Below are 27,759 nucleotides of genomic sequence, written 5' to 3'. Positions count from 1 at the left end.
ATGTACAACGAAGCCATAGTTGCTGCTTTTTTCTTAAGCAACTAACAACCATTGACAGAGCCAATAGTCCTGGCCTGTTGTGGGTGTAATGTATTATATATCTGGATGCAATGACAGAAGCAGCAAAATACCAGTCAGGCGGCACACTTTGCTAAGCACAGATTTTTAGTTTACGTGTTTTTAAACCACGCCCTTAATTACATCCGACACGCACCTTGGAGAGACCCCCCAGTTTTTTCATCCCACTTAAAGCCCTGCGCTTAGGCCAAACAAAAGGCAAAATAATTCACCGTCTCTGTGTTGTCTCAGAGATCTCTGCAGGCCAGGCCAGGACAGACCCCTTGGAAAGACACCTCAGTTATTTCATCCCACTTAAAGCCCTGCGCTTAGGCCAAACAAAAGGCACAATAATTCAATGTCTCTGTGTTGTCTCAGACATCTCTGCTGGCCAGGTCATTGTGACTGCATGTCAAGCACAAGGCAGACAGCGGCACACACCGTCATTTTGAAGTTTGTCTTCAATTTCAGATGGTGCAGACATTTCCAGAAATTCTTGCTATCGGCCAGTTCTTTAAATGGGCCGGTACTGTCCGGTACGGAGTACCAGCACTTTTTTTTATTTTGGAAGGGAGAGTACGGCGCTTCTCAAGAAAAATGCTATACTTTTAATTAGAGAGTACCGGCACTTTTCAGAAAGAAGTTACACTCTTTCTCAGGCATGAATGCTCCAACTAAAATATATAAGACCTACCTGTTTCAAAACGCCTCTGGCACTTTAAATGGGCGCTCTACACGTATAGTGCACAGTAGTGCATGATACTTATATTTCACATCGCCTAGCTCGACAAATTAGGGCATCACCTAGGCAAAGGTTTAAGACAAAGGGGTATAATAGGAGGTATGTCGAATGCTTAAAAGAATGGGAAGTCCAGACTTGGAGAGAGTTACTGTTGGCCCGTGCCACCTGAACTGCGAGCAGATTAGCGGTGCTTTCGAGCGAGTTATTGAAACTAAAAGAACATATTCTGGCACCTCTGCAAATGTAGTGTCAGCGAGACATTACAAAATGGGGGGTTTGAAGAAAATTCTTATGAGATAACTGCAGGGTCCCCTTCCCAGGATGCCGAGCAGCCAAGAGGACAGGTGGATTGTTGACACATTAAGTGAACGCATTAAACAGACAACGCGTGGCGAAAGGGACACCCTACAATCAATAGGAACTAGTATACAGCCGAGGTTCCCTTGCCTTCTCTAACTTTAAATGGGCACCGAGACAAGAGGGGGCACTTCGGAGGAGTCTGTGGTAGGGAGCGGCAGCTGATTCATAGCTGCTGCCTCCACTATGCGGGTGACATCTGTCGATTAAGAGGGTGATGTAGGTGTGAAAAGTAGATGACTAAACGTGGGTGACACTTGTCAAATGCGGATGAGTTGACCGCTATGCTTATGGGGTAAAGCCATTTCAGCCCAATGGGCGTTGCACTTCTGCAAGGAGGAAGCGAGCGACCTCGTATTCCCATAAAACCCCTGAGGCCCCGCCAGAGTTACGAGGCGCTGTGCACATTCGATTTAACACAATGCAGTTCAAGTGCATCTCCACTCTCTCTCTCGCTCGACAAGAGCCTAAATCTTCCAGTGGAGGTAGCAAAAAGCAAGGACCATGTGTGCCTTAAAACGGGCGCGTTTTAAATGCATACAGGCATGTAATATCTGAGCTATGCCCTCCCGCCTAGACCAGGGGCTAAGTAAGGGCCAACAATTGGACCTAGTACAAGCTAGTATTGGCCACGTGAATTGCAAAATACTACAATGATATATAGGTTCAGTTAGCCACTTAGGACCCCGAGCGGGTGCCACTGCACCTGCTGCACCATTGATAGCTATACATAACGCTACTAGGCGAGCATTTTGGGGCTAGCATCCAGCGTTTAAAAAAAATAATTAGGGGTGTTGTACAGTAACACAGGGCTCTACGCCTGCTGCTGGGAGTCGATAAGGTGCCCGCCTTCGTCGTTATCGTCTGGGTTAGGGCGGGCGGTGCCGTGGGCGGGGCCGTCGTAAAGGAGGCAGAGCCCGGGTCACATGTCTTGACTCCAGGCGCCTCGTACATGCTGTGTGTGCCGGCAGTAAGCTATTTCCATCACGTAACCTGAGGCCGGGAAAGGTGAGTAAACATTGCAAGAACGACACAAATGTCTGCCTAACGTGTGCTGAACCCGTACACACCTCCCAGGGCCCCACGTCTCGCGCCGCTCACACCCCCGTGGCTGCTGCCCGCCGGAGCATGGCGCCCGCTGAATGACTGGGGTGAGTTCACACTACTTGGTCCCCGAAAAGCAAGCTCGACTTTTCATTCCTTCATTATTGTTGATTTTGTTGCGAAATTAAGGTGGGCAGAACTTTCCTCGCAGTGGGAGGAGAGTGGTGACGTTGGTTGTAGGGCATCCGGTCTGTGAGAAGCAGGTACATACTGCACCTCTTTTAGGAGGGAATGGTAAACTCCCAGCATATGCCCTTCTCGTTACGCGCTGGGCGTCACGCATTTTATTTGTTCAAAAAAAGTGAAGAGGGGCGTACGTGTTAAAGTTGTTAGTGACTTTTTGTAAGCAGTGGTGTCTCAACCGTTCACACATCGACTAAGGTACCGAGTTCGTACCTTAAATAAAGGAGGGACACACCATATCCAGATTAATGTAAAATATTTACCAATCGAGTTGGTTCTAAGAGAATACCACTGTTCAATGTCAGAGATTTATAAAAACAACTCCATAGCTACCGAGTAGCGCCACAGCTCTTTTTAAAATAACAGCACTTTACGGGCCGAGGTTTTTAAATACTTTTTTTTGCCAGGTTAAACAAGAAACTACAGGTCCCAGAATGAAATGTGTAGCTGTTAGCTAAAAACCAATCATGTCCAGCCTCTCACGTGGTACCCAGCTATGTAGAGCCCTATATAACCCAGTCCTATTTTTTTATTTTTTTAAACACTGCGGTAAAACTGGAGAGCAAACAAAGGGGAATAATGTCCAAAAGAGTCAGGAAATCCACTGTCTGCGTTTTTGTGTGTAATGAAATTCCCATTGATTGTTGATTGTGGAGGGAGGTAGGTGTTTTTTTGCCACTCTGATTCTGTCATAAAATGTGTTTGGTCCTTGACTTAGCGTGCCCTAGTCATATAAAACAGGTATTAAACATATGAACAATTTGTATTATAGTTTTTGTCTGATGAACTGAGACACTACAAATAGTTCTCTACATAAAACCAGTCCGATGTCATGATCGGTCCAATGGGTTGTGTGCGTGTCATATTTTCTGGATGACCAATGACATTGTTCATGATTTCCATTGAAATACACTAAGTTAATGTATTTTATGTGATAATCTAGCTATATGCCATGGCTGTGGCCCATCTGGTTTTAGCTAGGGTCCCCTGATGAAATGTTGCTCAGAACCCTGACTTATTTTTGCCTTGCAGGGACAGACTCAATGCTCAATATAATGTAACAAGGACAGAAGTTGTCTTTAATTTGAGCACTTGAACATGCAAAATATGGGACCCAAAATAACTTACAAATGAGCCACTTCATAATAATTCTCTGCTCTGGCTCATTTAAATATGCTCTGGTTCAGGTCTACTTTTTAGGTCGAGCCTGGGCAGCGCATGCTCTGTGAGGCATGCTGTATTCAAGTAGGGACTTGAAGCTCCGCCCATCATTTCAATTGGCTCTTGTTACTGTCCTTTCTAAATCGTTGCATTTGATTCATGAATAGGCTTAGTAATCCCTCCTTAGTACAGCCTTGTCTGCATTTGTAACCTTCCATGAGGACTGGACTTTTTACTTTTGTTGTTACACAGTCTGCTTTAACTAGTCTTTGAGTACTATTTTCTTTAACCCTTTCCATGCGTTGGCTGGGGGCCGTCTGACGTCACAGTGGACGTGGACGTGTGCGTGGGCTAGCCATGGGCAGTCCAAATCACGCACGTGTGGAATTCGCCCACACCGCGGGGGTATTCCACCCGCGTCCAAGGGGTTAATGATTTTCCCCTATTCAACCCACGACGTGCTTTCCTACAACGCAGCATGTCGCATGCTTTTATATTTTAATTAGTAATGTTTGTCCGCTTTAACTATAGCTGCTGCGCTTCTTTATTTATTTTGACAGTGCGGCCTGCTGTAACTATAGCAGCCGCACTTCTTTATTTATTGTATTTTTCAGCGTGGTCCGCTTTACCTTTAGCGGCCGCCTGCAAAACCTTTTATTTTCCCAGTGAAAGCGCCCCATACCATGCTTTCACTTTAATAGCGGCCATGCCCCTTTCTTTACACGCTGCTTGTTGTATTCAGGACACAGCAAGCCAGGCCTAAATAAAGGGGCGGTGCCGCCTTTAATCTGAAAGAACAGCAAGGGGCGTTTTTACAAAAAGAAAACATTTGTTTGTGAACTTCACAAATACATGTGTTTTTTTGTTGTTGTAAAAGCACCCAGTGCTGTGGGTTCACTTTAATGGTGGCCGGGCCCCTTTCTTTAGACGTGGCTCGCTGTAACCTGAATACGGCGAGCAGTGTCTAAAGAAAGGGGCGCAGCCACCATTGAAGATGTCTCGCATTTGCGATAGTTTGAGCTGTTGGCATTAAGCATGACAATGCCTTTTATATATGTGTTGGGTTCCAAAACACATAAATAAAAGAGGGTGGGTGTCTGTGTTTATCAATAACTTATGATTGGAGAGATGAGGGGAACTTTTGCCCAGTGGTTGTGAGAGAATCCGAGGAGGCAGTCATGGGGTGTGGAAGCGCCAAAAATGATTGTCGCACCAGCGCTTAAGCTGGCCCTGGCTGCAGTGTGTTGGAGTCGGCGTTTCTCTCTCTTCAGGCACCCTGTCTTTCTGTCGCGACCTTTGCAGCAGGCTTCCTGCCAGCCGAGGGCCTGAAGGATCATAGAGGCATGGCACAAACTGGTAAAACCTGTCCCTATGCAGAAAAAATAACCTGTATCAAAGGTTGATGTTTCAAGAGCTCTGAAGTTTCCCGGGACCATGTGTTAGTACACAGTCCAGTTCAGGGCTTTTGTTACTTTCAGGGATTCGTGGTCTTGCATAATCTCGCTATAAAATAAGGACTTCAAGTCCCATAATGCAAAACAAAAACATGGACTGGACTAGCTTCTCCTGCGTGGTCTTGGAAAGCCTGACCGCGCTGCCTTTCCCTCGCTTTTTGGTGTTTCACGTTATTTGACTTCTTAAATGGTTTGCTCTATGCATCATTTGTATAAAAAGGCTCCACCATAGGTAGCATTTGAAGAAGAAGTGGTCAGAGGCCATCTTATTTAGCATTGTTCTGTGATTCAGGAGAAAACTGCAACAGAATGGATCCCTGCAAGATGTACATCCCTGCAGGGCAACGGCCATTTATAGTCTTAAATAAAAAAAATGCAAAAACAAAAAAAACTAATTGTTAGTACATTTTTCGCGGTCTAATGTGTTTTTCTTCTTTAAGGGTCGGTTTAGGGACCTAGTTTTGAAAAATAAGAAATCTACTCCCTTTAATTTCTCCTAACTTCCTTATTTCACGGTATTCGTAAAACGCCCATGGAGTGGAAGTATGTGAAAGCTGTATATTTCTGTGAGTTCTCTTACCATAGCTCGGTTAACGCACGCTCAATTAGACAGTCAACTTGCCTTCACATGGCCGTATAAGATGTATATTAGTAATGTCTATTTGTACTGCCCATTTTTTTCATTTGAGACCCACTGTCTTTCCTCATTAAATATGAACACTTTCCCCTCCTCAACCGGGAAAGCATGCTTTCCTTTTCCTTTTCCAGGAAAAGATTTGTGCTCGTTTCCACGGTGAAAGCCGCCAGGCGTCGATGGGCGCACTCTGTAACCAAGAACTGAGCAATGACTTTCAGCGCTTCAGGCAAAATACAATGTTGCCAAATTGAGCACTCCCAATGCAAAGTTTTGACTCTGAGCAGACTACATATGAATCTAGCGCAAATCACTTGTGTTGTGGATTGTGTTGAGGATTAAAAAAAATGTTGAGCAAATGAACACACTTTAGTGTGAAATTGGGTGGTTTACAACTGGAAAAGGGTTAGAACACGTGAAGTAATTTGGTTTCTGTAGGAGGAACAGATCTGTGTTCTTAATTGTATTTCTTTTAAACAGCTACGTAATATAGTACTTCATATCACACTTCTGCTGTTTTTAAGCACACTAAACAAAATGTATTATTATTGCCAAATTTCATTTACCAATGCAGAAGGATGAGTTGGTTTTGTTGTTATTCCTAATTGTGTCCTACATTTTACAGCTAATGTCATCAGCATGTATTTAACTCGCTTAGCCACCTAGTACATTTGCAGTTGAACCTTCGGGCAATAGGTACTTCCGTCGAGTTAGAAATTGTGAGGGCAAAAAGGTAAGGGTATCTGAGGTACTGCAACAGATGAACAGAGCTGTGTATGGTTAAGACTCTCTAGAGAGTAACTTTTCAAGCTGGCAAAAATTGCCAAGATGTCAAACTACTAGGCAGGTTTGTACAGGTATGTCGGTGACGGTGAGACAAGAATAGTGTGAGGTGAGAGAAGGAATTCGTAATAGACGAAAAGGAGGCATAATTGTTTAGTGTTTCCATTAGAAAGCAACACGGAGAGGAAAAATATGCTGCAAATGAGTGTGAGGAAGTCTTTTAGAATATCCTTCACTCTTTTATTTTTTATAACAAAAAAATATTGATTTATAAAGTAAGTCCATCCACATCACAGATGATATAGAGACCCTACACACGCAGCATGGAGGAATTAAGGATATTGTTAAACACTATGCAACAAAGAGTGTAGGTACCACCGTCCGACCAACCCCTTCCTTCTAATTTAGTATATCTTGCTGGAGCTTGCAATCCTTATTTTGAGTCAGGCAATGGGGTAAGATTATATACATATAAGAATATTAAAGATCCTAGAGAAATTCTGGTTGTACAATTAGCCATCCTCAAGCACTTGTTAGAGGTGGGTAATGCTCCAGATGAATAGTACTGTTCAATGGATGGATAATGTCCAGAGTGAGGCCATTTCACAACTAGGGGGCCGGAAAGAAACCAGTTGAATCACTTGGAAAGGAAGAAAACGTCCCATATTGTACCTTGAAAAAGGTGTCTGCAGGTTCCAGGGCAGCATGGTGTCGCTAAGGGCAATCCATGGAATCTACAGTCACCCTTTTCAAGGTACAGTATTAAAGGTTTTTGTCCTTTCTGCATGCATACAATGGTGCTTGTTAACTGGGTGGCCATGAAAATGGAGGGTAGACTGGCTGACCGTATTTCAAATGTTTGCACTGAAGGTCTCCTACAGTTGGCTCCCTTAATTGTGACATTTTTCTACTCGTGGCTGACTTTTTACTGTGTTGCAATAACGGGAAATTCAACATTGTTTTGCTTCACATTATAGTCGGGATCTGTACTCCTGGTTACAGTGCTTCGAAATGAAGCACATTTTCTTTGAAATTTCTTGAGGAACCCCTACTTGGCAGTTATTGTACGTTTTGTTTGACTTTTTCTGTCGATTTGTCGATCCCATGGTTCATTCTGTCTATTGAAAGCACTTTTTCCTTATTTTCTCTTCTGTATTAGAAATGGTTATCATCAGCAGTGGTCAGCTTCACACCACGTCCTGTAACTTTTGCTTTGAGTTGGGTAATCCTAAATCTAGGGCTGTAAGAAGCCGTGCACCCCTGCAATGATGGCTCTTGCAAATTGGTGGAATTTTGTAGGATTGTTATCAGCTAATAGTGCTGCCTCTTTGATTTTTTTGAACTTGAAACTTAGGAATGTGAATATGTGTGCACTGGCCTGGGGATGTACATGGATTATGCTGTAAGAGAGCCACAGAGACCCCTGTTTGCATCTGTGATGTGGTGCCAGTTGGATTGAATATGAATTACTTTTTCACTTGATCTCCTTTGGCCATCTGTGGTGGTCAGAATGAAGTGTGCATTGGTAGTTGAGTGCAGTGGGAGTACATTTTGTTGTGTAGAGGCACTGTTATGTTATGCAGGTTTGTAGAGTGCACAATCACACAGGAGAGTATCCTGCAGGTGAGTCTCCAAGCAAACCTATGGACTTCTCAAAAAGCCAGGTCTTCAGCTTATTGTGTTATTCAAGAACAACACCTAATGAGGCCATGTTCTTACCATACATAGTGATTGCAATACGTACACTTAGTGAGTCCTTCCACATTGTTTAAGTCTAGTTTTCTTTCTAGGGGACCAGGGCGTCACCCCTGTTCTATCCCTTACTCTCCCCTTGTTTTTCTAGCCAGTGTAATGTAGTGCCGTAAAAGTGTGGGTGAGAAGTTTGAATTGTGCTTGTATGTATATGGGGGCTGAATTGAGCTCCTTCAGGTGTGGTGTGATGTAAATGTGGTGTGGGAGTTTGAGAATAATTCTGGACTCAGAGTTCTGAATAGTTTGCAGCATTGTGCTGAGCCCCCCCCCCCCCCATCTCAGTATAGAGGGTGTTCCTGTAGGCCAACTTGCTGGTGACCAATGCATGTGCAACAATTTTCTAGGTGCTGATTGGGAGCCATTTTAAAATCTTCCTTCTCATACCCAGGCTATGGATGCATTCAGCAGTGATTGCATTAACTTGGGAGGTCATGTCGCGTTTGCTGTGCATGTCGATCCCGAGATTCTTGGCATGGGTGGTGGGTGTTGTTCCTAGTTCTGTTGGCCATACAGTGGAGCCCCACGGTGATGTGCTGTACCCTAAGCTCATGTTTTCAGTCTTGTCGCTGTTCAGCTTTACACAGTTGTTTTTCATCCAGTGGGCATTTTCCATCACGCAGGTATTTAACTTGATCCGATAGTATTCAGTCATTGAATAATGATAGGGGAGGTGCTGATCCATGTAGGAAATGAGCTTATCCTGCATAGTCATCATAGATGTTGTCGTTTGTGGACTCTAGTTTTTGCTGCATCTATTTTTACATTGTGCACTATGACACTGTTTAACCCCTTCCACGCGGTCGCGATTATGCACCTGTGCGGCAGAATCGCGAGTGGGCGGGTTTATGACGGCCCCCAGCCGTCATAAGCACACGAGCACCGTAGTGCATGACGGCTGGGGGCCGTCATCAGCATGCAAGGGGTTAAATATTTTCACAGCACATGTGATTTCTCTCTAAAACATATATTGTGCTTGGGTTTATCAACTGGCCTATTTAGCTTTTCGGTAAGTGGTGCAGAAAACACATCAGTTATGTGGACATCAAATGTCATATGTGGGCTGCAGTGTGTATTTACACCACCCACATACATGCCAAGTGTGAGCTGAACAGACCACCATAGTGCTGTGGCTAGACTGCCTGCAGCATGGCTATCGTTGATGCAGTGGCACCAGGGCTTAGAGATGTGAGGGCCGGCTGCTGCCTTTGTTAGCCAAAATGTGATAAAGGCACAGTTTTTCTCTTCTTGCAGTAGGATAGTTGCACTTGTGTTATGCTGCAGTGGCGTAGCTGGGGGGGGGACGAGTTTTGGGGGCACCGGCCTGTCCCCCCAATTCCCCCCCCCTCCTCCCCGCTTTTACCTGGGGCCTTAAAAATCGGCATTCCCCCGGGCTTTTACCTGCAGCCGTCGCATGAAGCGCCAGCACAGACCTCCACACCCCCTGCTCTTCGATTAGGCCGCTGCGGGCTGAAAGTTAGCACTGTAGTCATGCTAGTCATGTTACAAGGAAAACTATTGTGATGTAGGGAAACCTACCTTTATGTTCTCTATATTTGGAAGTCGCCCCAAAGTCTGACTTGTAAACCCAGAAGGCTTAATCTGTGAAAGTGGGACACAATAGATAAGGAAAAATATGTCTCCATACTAAAAACTGTTTGGCACTGTGTAGGCAAAGCTACGTTTTCACTGAGCAGGCTTATTTGCGTTTAAAAACAACTTTTAGGTAACTGGGATTGGGGAAAATACTAGAACAGTGGAGGAAAGTTATTTTCCACCTGTTATAGCCCAGTTTTGCTACAGTTAGTGTAAAAGTGTACTTTGTGATGCCTGAGTGTAAACTCATGTATAACTGGTTTGCCACCAGTTCAGGGTAGATGTCCAGTAATAGCCCTCCTTAAGAGACTGAATACACATCCCTCACTTGCTGTTAATGACCGTCCTTCTGGAGTGCAATAGATTGGTCTCTGAGGGAAGGAATGTTGTTAAAAGTGACAATTTACTAGAGATTAACCACCTGTAAGAGGAATAGGGGCAGTTAGCATCACACATGGCAGCATACACAGATCTTCTTTTGACGGTTTCGATTCCAAATTTTGGGGAGGGGAGTAGTCTCAGAAGCTAAACCCTCATTCCAATTTCTGTCTGCCCTCCCAGCAGGAGGGAAATTAATTTAATCACTTCCAGGGGAGAGGAAAACTCATATCCTTAAGCAAAGTTCCAATAGAAGGAATAAGATTTATTCCTTCAAGATGGCTAGTCCACCTCTATGAAGGCTTTAAGCAAAAAAATGAGAGTGGTGGTGCTGCTAAAGAGTTGTGGATTTTTTCCTTTTTTTCTTCTTCTCTTTTTTTACTAGAAAGTTGCCAAGATTGGAAATAGGGTACTTCCCAGGCACTAGCTAGTGTGCAGGAAAGGACTGTTACCTTTCCTCCATCACCGTAATATATTTCTGGACTTGGGAAGAAACATATTGACGAAAGAAAATGCCGCATGAGTGCTGACAAAAGATGACTGATGGACTCATGACTCCTCCTGGTACAGACGGACTGGATCTAGTCTCCATCAGTTAAGTGTTTTGCCTTTTCTGTATGTCAGTGGGACGGTAAGGCAGATGTGCTCCCTGCTCCGAAGAAGGCCACTTGGGACTAGACCCTGAGAGAGTGCTGGCTAGAGAGAACTGGTACCTGGAAGTACGCCCTGATCAGGAGCGACTTACCCATCATCAAGTTATTTTTGAGGCTCTTGGTTGAGCAGGACACTGGAACAGAAAACTCTTTCTCACTCTTGGAGCTGTGAATGGAGTCACCTAGAAGATCACCACGACTACTGAACATACTGGAGTTTACCAGCTTGCAAGATCACTGATTCTGCCCCCACCCTTCCGAACTCTGCAAAACAGAACATATGAGTGGGATCATTGCTTTCGTTTCTGAAAAAAGGGATTCCTGAGACAGCCAAAGAGTCCTCTTGAGTGTCAATCTATAAAGTCTACACTAATTTAAGTAATTTATCTGCTTCCAGGCAGACCAAGAGAAGGTCAGCTGCAAGATTCCAGCAGAGGGTAGACTGAGTGGGGGTAGGGCGGGGGGACCTGGGGTGGAGGTCCAAGTCATAGCTAATGTTATAGAACTGCAGCCTTGTCAATGTGTGTCTATATGTATAGGAACACACCTGTCCCGTTGTCTGCTGATGAGGAATACTCCGACTGATTCTGGCCGGCAGTTGCAATTGTGCAATCACTCCTTTTAGTACCTTGTTCCCCGACCTGGGATCTTGAATTGCTCAGACTGGGAGCTATCATACACCCATTCGTCCTTCTTTTTAGATAAGGCACTAATTAAATCCCAAACATAATACGTTTGAGGACAGAAGTATTGGCTTGCCATGTGGATTATCTCACAACGTCAACAATATAAAAAGATTCATTTCGCCCTGAAGAAGTCCTTCTGATAAGGACGAAACGCGTCAGCTGTGTTTTGATCATCTTGATCATGTTTTATTAACTTCATCGAAATAAAAGAAGAACCTGGAAGAATACTTATGGACATGGATTATATAACATTCTTTGTCTAAGTTTAGCTGTGGTGCACCTGTGCTGTTTTGTTTAAATTGGTATAATCCTGTATTGGAACTACACTGTGACAGTGGGTGTTTGTCGATGTGTACATGCCTCCCTGGGTAGTTCCAGATTATATCTATATAAGCTAGGGATAGCAAGTTAGGCGCTGAGGTCTATAGGGTTCCACTGTCTAGCCTCTTTTGACTTCTAATGTATAGAAACACATTTACAAGGAGATGAGAGATATATATAATATTTAGTTGAAAAAAACAAAGTTAAGGATAAATTATAGTTACAATAAAAACTTCATTTATTCTTTCCTTACTTATCCGGCTTAAGACACAAACATTACAAATTTTACAATTATACATATAACTTTTATAATTTAGTCTTTCAATACAAACCCAACTTAAACTAAACAAACATTGCAAATTCTAAAGTTATAGCTAAAACTTAAATTTCTAATTTACGTATCCCTTCAAATTACTATAGTGTGCACCTCCATACACAATGTTGTTAACTCACTTGCCACACTACATTAAATATAACTTGGCCCTCCACCATGCCCAGTGTTTTCACAAATGATGTAATTCGAGATGTCATAAGTGCTTTTATGAATGCTATGATTTCACATGGTATAAGTGATTTAATATGAAAGGGTAGGTAGTGCATTATGAAAGTGTGAATTATAGTTAATGTAGTGTGGCGAGCGAATAGACAAGACTGCGTACGGAGGAGCACAAATTAAAGTAATTTGCTAAATTTAAGTTATAACTTTAGAACATTTGTCTAGTTTAAGTTGGGTTTGTATAGAAAGAATATATAAAGTTTTTCTAACTATAACTTATCCTCAACCATCTTAACCTATGTTTTTTCTTCATTGAATTTCAATGGTTTTTATTTTTTAATAAAAATGTTTCAGATCGTACAGTGGAGTAAAGTGTTATACAGTGGCGTGTTGTACTGTGAAGTGTCATACTGTAGTGTCTTCAATTGGAGTGTGATCGAATGTTGCAGAGTGAAGTGGTATTGAGTGGAATGTCTTGCAGTAGAGTGCTGTAGAGTCTCGTACAGTGTAGTGTCATTGAGTGGAGTTTGTTGGAGTGTCTTGTCATTGAGTGGAGTATAGTGGCTTACAGTGAAGTATTGTTCTAGAGTGGAGTGGCATAGAGCGAATCGGTGTGTCTTAGAGTACAGTAGAGTGTTGGAGTGGAGTGGCATGCAGTGGAGTAAGGAGGCAAAGAGAGGCGGGGCTTACAGTGGAGTGAAGTTTTCTAGAGTGACATAGATGGAAGGGGTGTGGCGTAGAGTATAGTGGATTGTCAGTAGAGTATTGTACAGTGGTGTCATTTATAGGAGTGTCGTGGAGTAGTGTGTCCTAGATTGGCATAGAGTGGAGTAGGGTGTTGTGAAGTGACAGGCAGTGGAGTAGGGTCTTCTGGAGTGGCATAGAATACAGTGGAGTGTCAGAGTAGAGTGTTGTACAGTGGTATGTTATTCATAGGAGTGTTGTTGAGTAGTGTGCCATAGAGTGGAGATGGGTGTTGTGGAGTGGTATGCAGTGGAGTAGGGTCTTCTGGGGTGGTATAGAGTACAGTAGAGGCTTGTAGAGTGTAGGGTCACCAAGTTGGGTGTCGTTGAGTGGAGTGTTGTTGAGTAGAGGGTCGTAGACTGGCCCAGAGTATTGTACAGTGGAGTGGCATAGGATGGAGCGTAGTGTCCTAGTGGAGTGTTGTCATACAGTGCAGTTGAGTGTCTTAGAGAGGAGTAGAGTGGCTTGTCCTAGAATGTCAAAACAGTGTAATAGATTGGCATAGAGTGGATGAGCTTAGAGTGTCGTAGAGTGGCATACTGTGTTGTAGAGTGGAGTTACATATAGTGGATAATCGTACAGTGATGTAATGCTGGGTAAAGTGTCATGGAGTGGAGTCCTAGAGTGGAGTGGCATGTCGTGGTGTGAGGTACAATAGAGTGGCGTACTGTAGAATAAAGTGTTGTAAATTGGAGTGGAATGTCTTACACTAGAGTGGAGTGTCGTACAGTGTTAGAAAGTGTCATAGATTAGAGTGGAGATGCATAGAGTAGAGTGTTAAAGAATGCAGTTGTGCACAACAGAGTAGACCATCAGAGTGTGATACAGTGGCGTGGCATACAGTGATAAAGAGTGAAGTACTGTGTCCTAGAATGGAGTAAAGTGAGGCGGAGTGGCTTACAGAGAATGAAGTAGAGTCTTGTAGTGTTCTAGAGAGTGAAGAGTCCTACAGTAGCGTAGAGTGAGAAACTGCTGTACAGTGGAGTGGCGTAACGTAGAGTGAAGTAAAGTGCTGAAATGGATTGGCATGTTGTACCGTGCAGTGGAGTGCCATATCCTACAGCGGATTAAAGTGTCCTAGAGTGGTCTGGACTGGAGTGGTGTGGTGGACAGTAGACTGGAGTAGTGTTACTCAGAGTTTCAGAAAGTGTTGCAGAGTTACATGGTTCCTTAGAGTGGATTATGGTGTTGTGGAGTGGTGTAGTATGTGGTAGAGTTTGGTAGAGTGGAGTAGTGTGTCATAGAGTAGAATGCAGTAAACAGGGGTTGGAGTGATGTAGAGGGTGTTAGATAGAGTAGAGTGTTGTACAGTGGCATCGGCTGGAGTAGCATGTTGTATAGTGCATTGCTAGTCGAGCATACCGTGGTGTAGAGTGGAATGGCATAGACTATCATACAGTGGAGTTGACTGTCGTAGAGGCGAGTAGTGTGTTGTACGGTGGAGTGGCATACAGTGAAGTGTCTTAGATCAGAGTAGCATACAGAGAAGTGACGTCATAAAGTGGAATAGACTATCGTGAAGTGGATGGTTGTAGAGTGGAGCGACGTGGCGTGGAGTGGCAATGTTGCGTCAGAGTATTGTTGAAACAGAGTGTTAATGGATTTATATGTAATGTGTGAGAAATATAGACTGGGGTGTAAGGAGTACTTTTTGGAAGTGGAATAACATTCTTTCAAGAGTTTTAACGTTATAGGGCCTCATTCACAAAGGTAAACCTAAACTTTTGTGTATGTTTACGATTGTTTGCTATTTACAAAGGTATTTTAGGAGTAGTATATTTACAAGTGGGGAGTGTCCGCACATAAGAAGGTAGAACAGTCCTATCCTTTTTTGTGCGAAGACTCTGCAGTCGTAAATATATTACAAGTAAAATGACCTTGTGAATAGCAAAGAATGGAAAACTTACTCAAATGTTTAGATTAACCATTGTGAATCAGGCCCAAAATGCACAAAAAGTTAGTATATGTTGTGCCACAGTATTCCGCTGTAGCTACCAATGACAAAACAGTATTTGATTGGCTAATGACTGCCCGTAGAAAAGTCAAAGGCAGCCATATTGTTTAAAGCCAGAACACAGACAGAGGATGGTTTAAAGTGTACATATAGTATTCTACTGTTTTATAATTGTATTCAAAGGAGAGAGTCAGTTTATATGTGTGTAAATGTAGGTTAAAGTAATTTAATTACTTAATATATTTTTAAAAACGTTTTTGGAATACAGCAGTACTACCATATTGTAAACATATTGTAGAGCAGTGTTTTTTTTAATCATGTAAAAATGTAAGTGCACTGTACTACACTATATTTCATCCTAAAACCCCGAATGCAGACAAAGTGTGCAATTTAAAAACAAATTACATATGTAAAAAAATGTAAAAACAACCATGTAATATGCTATTTTTCACCTTACATATAATGTAGCAGCTTTGTTTTGTAATTTTTTTTAAATATAAAGCGTGGTAGTTTGGAGGTAGTACTGTGTTACTGCATAAACATCATTTTTATTTAATATGTAAAAATATTGAAAATATCCTGTAGTGCATTATATTTGTGACATATAGTGTGGTACAGTCAATTTTCAAACGTTTTACAAGTGTTTTTTTTTTTAAAAGCACTGCAGAGCTTCCTTGGTGGTAGCGCAGTACTCCATACAATGTTTAAAAATAAATCGAAAAACATACAGTTTTCCTCCCTATTACCACCTTAATAAAGTGGTAATATGTTGGGGAAAAAAAATAAAACCTACTGCCTACCAATACCTAAGGCCCTAACTCAGAACACAGCAAAAGTGTGTTAAAACCAAAATGATTACCTTTTACTTTTGTGAAGGCAGACAACTAACCATATACTGCCTTGTCATGGGCAAGTAAAGCAGTATACGGCGGCCTGAGATATTGCTAAATTTTAGTGTCTTATAAGTCCAAAACTGCTGAACATATTTTCCTGAAATCCAAAAACGAATCCTTTCCACACCATAATCGAATTTCTTATCATTTTTCATGAAGTACATTCAGCCGTTTTGCCACCACGTCTCTATAAAATGTCTATAGTAAATGCATTGGTAGAAAAATTTGTTTTGGATGCCCATTTCTTCCCCCCTCCTCCCTTAACGAATCGCCACATTACTTTGCATCATCTACCAATATGGAAAAAGCAATGGTTCTGCAAAGTTTCATGGAGATTCATCATACGGGTAAAAGTTATAACGTATCACAAATGCAAGGAATTCCCATCTCGGGAAGTTCTAACCTTAACTACCGGATGGCTCCCGCCACTCTGAAATATCTATCTATATCCCCCTCTCTCTGTATATATTTATACATATAAACTCAGACATAGTAGTAATACTAAATGCTTTAGTCCTACTTTTCTGCCTGTTTTGACCTGTCCCAGTTTTTGCTTTTCAAAATCTGGTCACCCTAAAAAAGCCCACCATGCTGGCTACAGATTGCTGCTCTGAACGAATGTAGACAACAGTCCGGTTCTGCTGAATTATGTCCTGTGTCAGCAAATGACACCAGGACAAAGTCAGCATTATTTTCTTGGATCGGCCGGATCCCAGATCTGGCCCAGAAATAGATGTCAGAACCAGGATCCTGTGGGATACCTCTACTTTCCAACACTGCCAGGAATTCCAGATGAACTTTAGGTGCATGTCTTTGCTTTGGAGAAGTCCTCTCTGAGTAACTGCTGCGCCCCTTAAGTACTAAGCTGGTTTGGTGTGTTACTGTTGGATGACCTTAAAAATGCTGGACAATCCTTAAATTATAGGTTTCTGTATGGAGTAGAAGTATGGCTCTCCAACTTTGAATTTTACGAAGTCTTGAATGCACTGCAGAATGTCTGATGTGGACTATCCCCGAGTTTTTAAATTTTAAGGACTTTCTCTAGATTCTACAAGTCCTTGGGACCAAAATCATAACTGGCCTAATTACTTCAGAGATTCCAACCTTATCCTTTATTTGTTCAATTCACCTTTTTCTGCTGTGACACAAGGAGTCATGGATGCTGCGCTATGCAGAGGTCACAGTGTTTTTGTGATTTGATTAACTGTGACAAAGCTCTGGTAAGTGATTTGCATGTTATGCTGTTGATCTGTGGAAGTGTGAATACTTGAACATTTTTGTGATGATGTCTTAAAACGTGTTATCAAGTTATTGACCGTGTTACTGCTGGCTTTAGTGTGCATGCATTCTCTAGAATGATTCTGAAAAGGGGGTGGTGATGAACAGAGTGTCTGAATTAAGCAGACCACTCTTACCCAGTCCAAAGATCAGGGCTTGATCCATCACCGTTATTTATCTCACTGCACCATCCCAGTTCAGAACCTGGCTATATGCAAATCAGTCTGTCCCTGGCCCAGTGCATCATGGGAACAGGGCAGACTAAACTACCAAGCCAATTCTTCACCAGAAAGGAGACAAGCTACCGGGGACCGGTTTCTGGCATTTCAGCCGTCGTCGGCCCAGCTTGCTTGAATCCTGATGGTGCAGTGAGAAAGGGACTCATGTCTGAGTATACCCTGCCACACCTATAGTGGCCAAAAACGATTCAGAAAAGGGGGTGGTGATGGTCTCTAGAATGGCACCTGTGTAGTAGAGCTACAGCCTCTCCTGTCTTTATAATCGCTTTGAGCCTATAAAGCTGCTGCCTATGAATTTTGGTACTTGTGCTGCCCTCACTGATATGGTCTTGAGTAGTGGATTGTCGGCCTCTCTGTGTTGATACCTAACCTTATCGGGATAATTTCAGTAGTTTTTAGGTTTTGGATCATAATACCACTTCATGTTAACTTTTTTCTTTTGCAGGGGCATTTTTTAAAGTTTGTTTACTACATATGTACATGATAGCAGTATAAGCACTGTAACAAACGTTATTTGGCTTAACATTGTATGTATACATTCGGTTCTACCATTGTTACATCGTATTACTCTGACAACCCTAGGTGTTAAAAATAAATAAATAACTAAAACAAACAAAAACCTGGAAGTGAAAAGCGAGTGCAGCCTTAACTTGTGATAACCGAGGCCGTTACAGCACATTTTCTCCCTTTGAACGAGGCAACCTCCTTGCACTTTGGCGAAGGCTGATAAAGGACTCTGTTAGTGAAGATAAAAAAAACAGTAACCGAGGGTGTGAAACATGTCAGTATCTTGGTCCAGAACGTTTTGAGTGTGTTTCTGAATGATCTCTCCCATCTGCAGCTTTGCAATGCCATGTACTACGACTGAATGAAGACCATCAATCACTTAGTTTATTATTATTTTTTTTGGCATACAGTTACAATGTCATTGCAAAATGTTGTCATTTATTACTTATGCTTTTGAAAACTATGGGTATTTTTTTTTTTTTTAAACAAGTTAAGGTCTAATAAAAACAGACGCTGGTTGTCCAATCCAAACACCTCAAAGGTCATGAAGTCCAATTAATTTAGGCTCGACCAGTGGATCAGTTTGATTATTTAGAATGTATTTTTGATAAACGAGAGCTGGGCACCCAAGATGCTTACCCATAATTTTATTCTATGCTTCACCTCCCAAGAAGTAACTTCATTAAATGTGACATTTGACAAAGGTTACATATCCTCCAATTGAAACTTGCTGCGCTAACAACTAAGCAAAGTCTCTTTATGCTGCAGATGTATGTGGTACTTTCTTATGCCACTACCTCTGTCATCTGCCTAAAGATGTGCTAATAATGCCATTACGTCTTGGGTTAGTTGGCAAAAGTAATGCCCGTGAAGCTGCATGTTGACTGTGTTTTTATGGGCTAGTATAAGGTCCAATTCAGTGGTTTTAGTTTACGGAGCGGCAGCAAAAGATCTAATGAACCACACAGGAGATTAAATCTCCCCTGGTTCCGACATATGTTTTTTAACAAACTATTGTTCATTGTTGCAAATGGTGTTCGATCAGAAGCGGAGGTGATACATTTATCATGTTAAAGAGATCACGCTGGTGTGGTTTAGAGAAATGTCACTTCATAAAAAGTATGACCAGTAGTGGGTTGGCTTTGCAAGACATGGGCCACACAACATTAGCAGGCAAGGAGAAAAATGTGTCTAACCTCCGAATGGGGGGTTCTACATCCTAGGTCATACTCAGCAACATGCATGACCTGGGATCTAGGGGAGACCTGGGGTAGTATTCGATACTGTGCCTGGGATTGCATTTCAGTTGAAGTTCCCTCTTTATTTTTTTATTTGCCCTTTCTCTTAACGTAGACCAAACTAGTTAGCCACACTATTGGATGCTAGTAAGTAAACTCTGACATTTGCTCTTCATATCTGCAGAAGGATTATAAATATAACAATTTCACTGCAAGGACCGCATAATCTGTGATTATTGCTCTGAATATTGTTTAACTTTTAAAATGAAAATAGGCAGTGAATAGAATTTTTGGTCCTACGTGGACTTGAAGGACTTTTTAGGTCCAGCGATGGCCAATTACTATGGATTTAAATAAAACTGTTTGTATGATATATTTACTTATAGGGGCTTCTAATCAGTCCTCTTCGTCCATTGCTCTGTTATTGTGTCATTTAAATCCACTTTCTAACTACACTGTGAGTGATGGCATGGTTCCATTCCACAAGCAGCATATCCATACACAAAGCAGTCCCCGCAAAAGCCAGGACTACTATGGCAAGGTGTGCTTTTTTGAGGTCCAAAACTATTTTTGTTTTTAGCCAGTGTTTTTATTTTGTAAATTTTTTTATAAAGGTCGATGAGGGCCCGAGCAGCTTGCCAGCAATTGCATTTTGTAAGCACAAAGAGAAAACAAAACGGCCGTTGACATAGTCAATGCTTGCTGTCCTCGCCGGATCTGCTGGCTTTGCCAATGCTTGTTTATTATGAGATTTTATGATTTGTCTATATTTGCGTGTTTACCCATTTTTAAGGGGTTTATTCATGTTCTTCATTCCTATCTCCTGTAATATGTTGATGTCGGAATTGGTTTGTCCTATCTGCTACTGATAAAAATAAGCATTGTTGGAGGGCGTGGCTTGGCGCAGATCGAAAATGGCTACCTAGTGAAAGAGCTCCACTGGGCAGCCGGCCCACAACCCACAATCCATAGTTCTATCCAATCCCCACAAGAATGTGAGTTCAAATGCTGAGAGCCGTACCTGTAAGGAACGATCCGAGCTGGGTTCCGAGGCCCCCGGGGACCGGGCTGACTCTGAACCAGACAACAACGCAGGTGAAGTGCGGAGTGTCGCAGCCAGGCCGGGCGAGTCTGATGGAGTTCGACCGTCAGAGAGGGCAAAGCAGTACCGGAAACTCCGGCTGCAGGAGTGAGGTTGGCCGGCGAACTCAGGACCTGGTGACAGGGCAAAAAATCCATCGAGGCGCTCACTAGAGAACCGATCTGCCCCTGGACACCTAAGATGATGGCCATATCGGGCGAAACCCAATAGACTGGCAAGAGAAGGTGCGGCGGATGTGGTGGGGCTCGTCGCCCAAAGCGGCAATGAAGGGCTGGTGAGTGGAGGAAGACACTGCAGAAGGGGACGAGGGGTTGAGCGTCCCCCGATCTCCCCTAAGAAACTTGTACGGACAGTCCCGGGTTTCCAGTAGAAGAAAGCCTGGGTGGGGCCTGGCTACGGAAGACAAGAATGGAGAGAGCAGGTGAGCGCGTCCCCGCTCGAGGCACCCAAATATCCACAACATCGGATCCAGGGCCTTGGGGACCGAACAGCCCACAGACCGAGGCTGAACTCACCAAATCCTCGCCTACTTGAGAACCCTGGAGGAGGCAGAATTTAAACACAGAGGGCAGAGGACCGCTATTCCGGCAAGCCCGGTGTCCAAAACGAAATCCCGGATTGGCACTGGAAGGGGAGACTGCCTAGAAGAGAGTTTCCTGGGGTGAGAGAAGGCGATCAACTATAAACAGGCGGACACTTTGAGTTAAGTTGGCTGACCCTGGGAGTTTGCGGGGGCGGACCCTGAGCTCCTGGGGCCTACTAGCATCTGCTTGAGGGAGAAGCTGCACGAAATAGAGACCCCTCCTAAACCCCCCTGACATAACGATGGGGCCATGGACGGAGACGGTGGGGATGGCCTGGGAGTCCCATTGGAGGACTGCTTCAAGAACTGGGGCTGAACCACAAATGTGTTGGGGTGCTGAGCGGGGTCGGGAATATTGGCCCCCCCTCAACCCCTCCTTATCCTTGAGGAACTATTAGTGGAAAAAGACTCTAATTTGGGAGAGAAGATAAAGCCTAAAAGGAAACCGCTGCTGTATGCTAACAAGATGGACAAGTACGTGGTCCCAAGGTCACACCTAGTAGAGGGCTCTGGGGCTGATGGACCGGTGGCCTGCTGGGGAGCCCTCCCTGTGAGCAATAATGGCGGCGATTCAAACCCTCCAGTCCTCCCTAGAGCCTAAAATAGATGCGGTAACTACGGATGTGGGCCTCCTTCTTGCAGATTTCTAAAAGATGTTTGAAAAAGTGCATACGGCGGGGGCAGATAGTAGTAGTAGTAGTTAGTAGTAGTAGTAGTAGTAGTAATAATAATAAGGCATTTATTAAGCACACTGCTACCCCAACGGGGGGTGTCCCAGTGCTATAATGGGCAGAAAACGAGGCGACAACCAGAGCAACAACTAATCAAGACAGCCGAATAGTTATGTTTTAAGGGCTTTGCGGAACTCATATTCATGACGGAATCAAACGGAGAGAAAGGGGTAGTTTGTTCCAGCATTGGGTGGTTCCTACCTCGAAAGTTTTACCACCTGATCTGGCTTTTGAGAACCGAGGGGTGATGAGCAGGAGTTTGCTATTGGACTGTAGAGTTCTCGATTGACAATAGGGACGGAATCTCCTTCTGAGGTAGACCAGACCTTGACCCTTTCCTGCCCTAAAGGCGAGAGTCAGAGCCTTGAATTCTATTCGCTTTGCCATGGGTAGCCAATAGAGTTGTCGTAGATACGGGGAGATATGGTGTCGAAGTGGGACTCCGCAGACTAAGCGGGCAGCCATGTTTTGTACAGTCTGCGTAGCAAGCCTAATGAGAGACCCATGTATAAACCGTTCGCATAGTCTAAATAAGAAGTTATCAGTGCGTGGGCCACAGTTTTATGGGTTGCGTTTGGCAGATAGGTAATAGTTATCCGTGAACTCCAGTCCTCGTCAAAAGCACTGGAAGAACAGGTGCGTAAATTAACTGGGCAACAGGAATCTCTGGAAGCAAGAGTCGAGGATCAAGAAGGGAGATCCAGGCTAAACAACCTACGTATAGCGGAAGTCCCCGGTGGAGCAGAGGCCCAGAGTGTAGACCTCTTTGTGGAGGACTTGATTGTTAATCACCTGAAGACCAGGTGCCTGTCAACGTTCTTCTCAGTTGAGCGGGCCCACAGGGCTCCGGTCCCACGTCCTAGACCGGGGGCCCCACAATGCACCATCATAGCCCGAGGCTCAACTTCAGGGACAGAGATGTCATACTGCAAACAGGCTGTCGCAGGGAGATCTTAAATAAAATAACTCTGCAATCTACTTCTTTCCCGATTTTACCTATCTGGTCCAGAAACAAAGAAGGAGCTTTGAGTGAGTAAAGAAGATCTTAAGGGAGAGAGACATTAAATACATGATGCTGTTCCCAGCCAATCTGAAAGTCGTAGCAGATGGGAAATCCTGGTTCTTCACCACACCGGAGGAAGCAAGGGATTGGCTGGAGGGGTGGCGCGTGAAGGGACCCAAACAACAGAGCAACCCAAGGAGGACCTACCCAGATGTTTTGAACGACAGAGGCTCCCAGGCGAGTGAGAACGACAGTCTGAATAAAGAGAGGACTCCGTCCGGGTGCTAGATTGGGAGTGCATTGGTGGGGGCAGGGGGGTGGACCGGTGCTTAAGGTCCTACGCTTCAACACAGACAAGATTACTGAGGGAGTACAGAAATCATCTTTGGACAGTTGCAAGAAGGAGTAATGTTGCAGAACAGAAGTTGTGAGCACAGAGACACTTGAAGGAGGTATCGGTTTCAGACTAACTGCCAAAGTGGATATTGAGCATTGGCTTGGGGAGAGAGGGGGGCCAAAATGTGTGATACAGGGATGTTTTCAATACTATACATGAAGTACTTGTGGGCGGGATGAGCACACAGAGTAATTGCACGGGGCAGCCAGACCGCCTTAGATGGTTGATTTGCAGTTTTGGGCAAGAGGCGCTTTTCAAATTGGGGTTGTTGAAAGTTTAAGTCCTGCAGTGCAGGGTGGTAGAGAGGGGGAAGTTATGGGTGTTAAGGTTTTATTAGTTGGCGTGACAATAATTGAACATGACACAGAGCTTGAGGATGTGACCCATAACGAGCGACAGGGAGTGGTATGCCCGTGGGAACCCCTAAAAACCCGAGAAGAGCATGCACGAAGGGAAACGCATATCAAAGTAAAAGTGTCAGGATCAGCACCAGCTTAAGATTATGTCTTGGAATGTAAATGGTTTAGGATCCAAATTAAAGCACACACTAGTACTTCAGTTCCTCAAGCAACACCAACCAGACATGGTCTTATTGCAAGAAACTCATCTGCAATGGTATAACTATAAAGCACTGAACAGGTGGGGATATAAATTAATAGCGCATGCGGGGTACACGTCCGGATCATGGGGAGTGGGGATCCTCCTCAAAGCCATTGGTAACATATGTCTCCGAAAGGACATGGCAGGACCCATCAGGTAGAGTGGCACTCCAGTCGGGAAGTGGGATGGGAGAACCTTCAACTTGGGCTCAATGTACATCCCGCCAACATGACAGGGTGAAACTAGTAAGTTATAGGGGCACACCCGCTAGAGCTACCAATGGGCACACTAATTATTGGAGGCGAAATGAATGATGTCAGTTCCCTGTCGGAGGACAGGTGGCCTGGGAGGGCAGCTACAAACGGCAGAACCTCCTTAGGAGACGTTGTGGAAGACCTGGGATGGGTGGACCTTTGGAGAGTTCATAATAGGAGTGTTAGACCTGACATCATTGGCTTGAGTCTCTCCTCCATTTTTTCTGTCTGCCTCCTATGTTTACGATGTTTTTGCTGGTATATCGCTCTGGGCACTGTGCCACTGCTGATCAGTGCCGCGGTGCAAGTGCTCCCTATGTTAAATTACTGTATTGATTGGATTCCATGTTTGGCTTATTTGGTTTACTGTCGGTCCCATGTCTAGTGCACACGGAGTGCTGGGGCTTGTAAATACAAATGCCGCTAGTGGGCTTGCAGCACGTATTGTGCCACCCACACGAGCGGCCTAGTAAAAGTATGTCTACAGGTCTGTCATTGCGAGACCTACGTGCAGTCTCGTACTGTCACGCGGACTGCGCGAGTACGCCTACTTGCCAGTCCTCCAAACCTTCCCTTAACTTCATGTTAGCCACCCCTATGGTAGGCCCGAGGGCAGGGTGCATTGTAAGTATAAGGTAGGACAAGCCTGACAAGGTTGGCCTGTCCTAATAGTGAACTACTGCCATATTCGTACTTCACTATCGTAAGGTCGCCTGCTCTCCATTAGTTAGAATGGGCTGCCGGGATTATTAATGGTATGATCCTAGCTGGCTCGGGGAGCATGGTGCAATGTCGAGTTTGGTATCTCTGAACTCGGGGGTTGATAACGCATCCGTTTGGGTGGATGGTTTTTGGATTCTGGGTTTGAGAATAGCACTTTTAGAAAGTGACTATTTTCTTGTCTAACTATTTCTGGTTTATGCTGGTTTGGTGTGTGTATGACAGGAGCTGGGTGGCTCCAGAGTTCTGAATGAGCCAGTGTGGGGTGAGTGGTGCATTTGCATTGAGAGTAGGGGGAGAGTAGTTCTTGATAGCCGGCCCTGCCCGATACAATGCTGGCTCCACCTCCTGCCGAGCGACGGATAGCTCTGACCCTGCCAGTGACAATACTGGCTCCACCTCCTGCTGGGCGTCTGAGGACCCAGCCCTGCACCTTGAATCGGCCAGGTGTCACCATCTGGCTACACCCACCACAGACCTGGAATGAGGGGGAGTTCCCCTGCATGGACAAAGGGATCAAAGCCGCAAAGGGGTATAAGACAAGGACCCCTGAACCAAGACTTTAGATCAATTCTGACAAGGAACCCTGAACCAAGGACAAGAAGCCTGCTGATCCAAGGACTTGCCTACCCCTTCTGCCAGAGTGCTGTTTGCTGGGGGGAATCCTGCAGTTGCTTCTTTATTTTTGCCAAGGAACCAGGAGAGAGGAACTGAGTGTGTACTCTCGAAGTTTGCCAAGGAAATCTTCAAGGGCTGGAAGAGTGCCAGCCTCCTGTTGAAGTCACAGGGCTAAAGGACTTCACCGTTGCTGAAAGTGCTTGTCGCTGGAAACTGAGAATCCAGCACCTCTGAAAGAATCCAGCAATCTCGACGCCGACGGACGACGCAGAATCCAGCCTGACATCGTGAGTAACGACTCCAGTGTCCCACTTCCTTGACGCCGGCCGCCGGGCCCGATCGACGCCAGTAGCGACGCCAGTGAGTAGTGAGTTCGGCTCCAGCTCCAAGTGACCTCGTGTCTGCACCACCGCTGATTGCATCGACTTCGAGCCCTCTCGACGCCGTGAGGGCTGCTCACTCTTGCAACATCATCATCAACATCGACGACTACTGAGGCCTAATCGACGCGACGCCGGATTGCTCGACGCCGCTGATCATCGTGTGCTTCATTTTCCTAAGGTACTGTGTTGTTGGGGGTCCGTGTGACTCCGGGCTCGACGTAGCGCTCCTCGCGGTCGACGCCGAACCTTTGGATTAACTTTGCCTCGACGTCGTGTGACTCCCGTGTGGGTTACATTGTTGCCAAGAACTGTGATCTAGAGAAGAAGAGTTGCTTTTGTTGCTAAAGACTTTTGTGCGAAAAAAACTACGCTTGAACTATTATTTTTCCTTCCAAGAGTATTTATTAAGATTGTGGTATATTTTTGTCGTTATTTGGTCTTGTGCTAAGCCTTATATAAACATCCGTATTTTTATAATACTACTGTGTCGTGTCCATTTGTAGTGTCTTCACTTTATCACTGTATGTGATCTTAAATGCTTAACGCGCTGCCTCTGAGATAAGCCTATTTGCTTTGCCAAGCTACCGAGGGGGTGAGCAGGGGTTATCTAAGTGTGTGATCCCCTTGCCCTGACTAGAGGAGGTGAGTCCCTATTTGTCAGAAGTGTATACCTCTGCCCACTAGAGACCGCCGAGTCTAACATTGGTGGGTCAGCGGTGAGGATTTGAACTTTGCGTTTACGACTCATGTGCAGTGATTGGTGTACGCTACATAGTGAAAGCAGACCATAGCGCAGCCACAATCTTATTTGGTAGGATTCTATTTTTGTTCTCAGCTTTTCTGAAGCTTGCTTGAACACTGCCAGTTTTGACCATGAGTGATGCTGGAGTTTGATAGGGAGAAGATAAAGAAATACGGGAAGAAGCAGCTGCAACACTTTTGCAAGCAGTTTAAAGTTCCGACCACAGGCCTCTCGAGACAGGAGGAATATCTCAAAGCATTGGAGGCCTGGTTAGCGGCCAGAGATCCCACTGATCCGGTGGTGGTACCGCCAGTGGAAAGGGAGGAGGAGGCGCCAGTGAATGGGCCCGTGTCTCCTCCCGGGAGCAGTGTTTCCTCCAAAGGTCTTTCTCCCGAAGAAAGAGAAGAAGGGGCAAAGGAACGAGCCTACAACATGGAAATGGCAAAACTTAAGATAAATGGGCAGTTGGAGTTAGAAAATGCAAGAGGTAGGAGAGAAGCTGATCTGGAGATCAAAAGGTTGGAGTTTGAAAGAGAAAAGTTAGCTTTGGAGCATGACACAAGGTTGAGGGAGATAGAGCTCCAAGCTAAGAGTTTAGAAGCGAATCCCTCTGGTGGCAGCATCCCATCTGTGCCTGCAGAAAGTAGGTTTTATTTTCCCAAAGATGTGATCAAAGATTATCATAAGAATGAAGATATTGGCCAATGGTTTAAAGCGTATGAGTTAGCATTGTTGGCCCACTGGGTCCCGGAGAAGGATTGGGGAGCGGGGTTGTGGGGTCGCTTTGTGAATGAGAGGAGAGATACCCTGTTAGATATTCCTATGGAGGATAGGATGTCGTATACTCATATGAAGGATGCTTTAATGTTGAGGTATGGCCTGACCCCGGAGAAGTACAGACAAGCTTTTAGAGAATGTAAGAAGTTGCCTGGTACCACGTGGGTTGAGTATATGTTGTATTTTTGCAGAGCCATGGATGGTTGGGTAAAGGGCAGCAAAGTGGAAAGTTACGAAGCTCTTTATGATTTGTTTGCTTGGGAGCACTTGTCGAATAACTGTTTTCGAGAGCTGGGCCAGCACCTTATTGATAGCAAGATATCTAATCCTAGAAAACTTGCTGAGGAGGTGGACCGCTGGGTCAGTACCAGGGTCCACAAGGGTCCAGTTGGAGACTCAGCCAAAGGTGGGCAGGGTCCCCAGCAGAAGAGTGGGGGGGACAAGGGTAAACAGAAGGAGTCCCAGAAAGGGCCCCAAAGTAATCCCCAAGGGAACCAAGGGAAAGGTTCCCAGCCTCCCCCGGTGAAGAAACCCGGAGCACCGATAGGTAAACCTGTTCATAGGGGCCCCATGACCTGCTATGTCTGTAAGCAGGTGGGACATCGTTTTTACGATCCCCAGTGTCCCATGAGGGACTCTAAT

General features: G+C 44.6%; 1 protein-coding gene across 3 annotated transcripts in view; it reads left to right on the top strand.

The window, feature by feature from the left end:
- Nucleotides 1-2,022: 2,022 nt before the first annotated feature.
- STEAP3 (STEAP3 metalloreductase) overlaps nt 2,023-27,759 on the top strand; it is an 84,608-nt gene continuing 58,871 nt past the window's right edge. Inside the window, exon 1 of one of the 3 annotated variants that reach the window (XM_086957347.1) lies at nt 2,023-2,164. Coding sequence is in view for 1 of the 3 variants with exons in the window: in XM_086957345.1 (XP_086813471.1) it covers nt 2,299-2,307 (9 nt within the window). In the remaining 2 variants the exon portion in view is untranslated. Of the gene's footprint in view, nt 2,308-7,452; nt 7,540-27,759 lie in introns of those variants that run through there. The other 2 variants (XM_086957345.1, XM_086957348.1) reach the window with 2 other exon arrangements.

The sequence above is a fragment of the Lissotriton vulgaris genome, chromosome 2_1, assembly GCF_964263255.1.
Source record: "Lissotriton vulgaris chromosome 2_1, aLisVul1.2, whole genome shotgun sequence".
Lineage (NCBI taxonomy): Eukaryota > Metazoa > Chordata > Amphibia > Caudata > Salamandridae > Lissotriton > Lissotriton vulgaris.
This window is presented reverse-complemented; position numbering and strand designations above follow the sequence as displayed.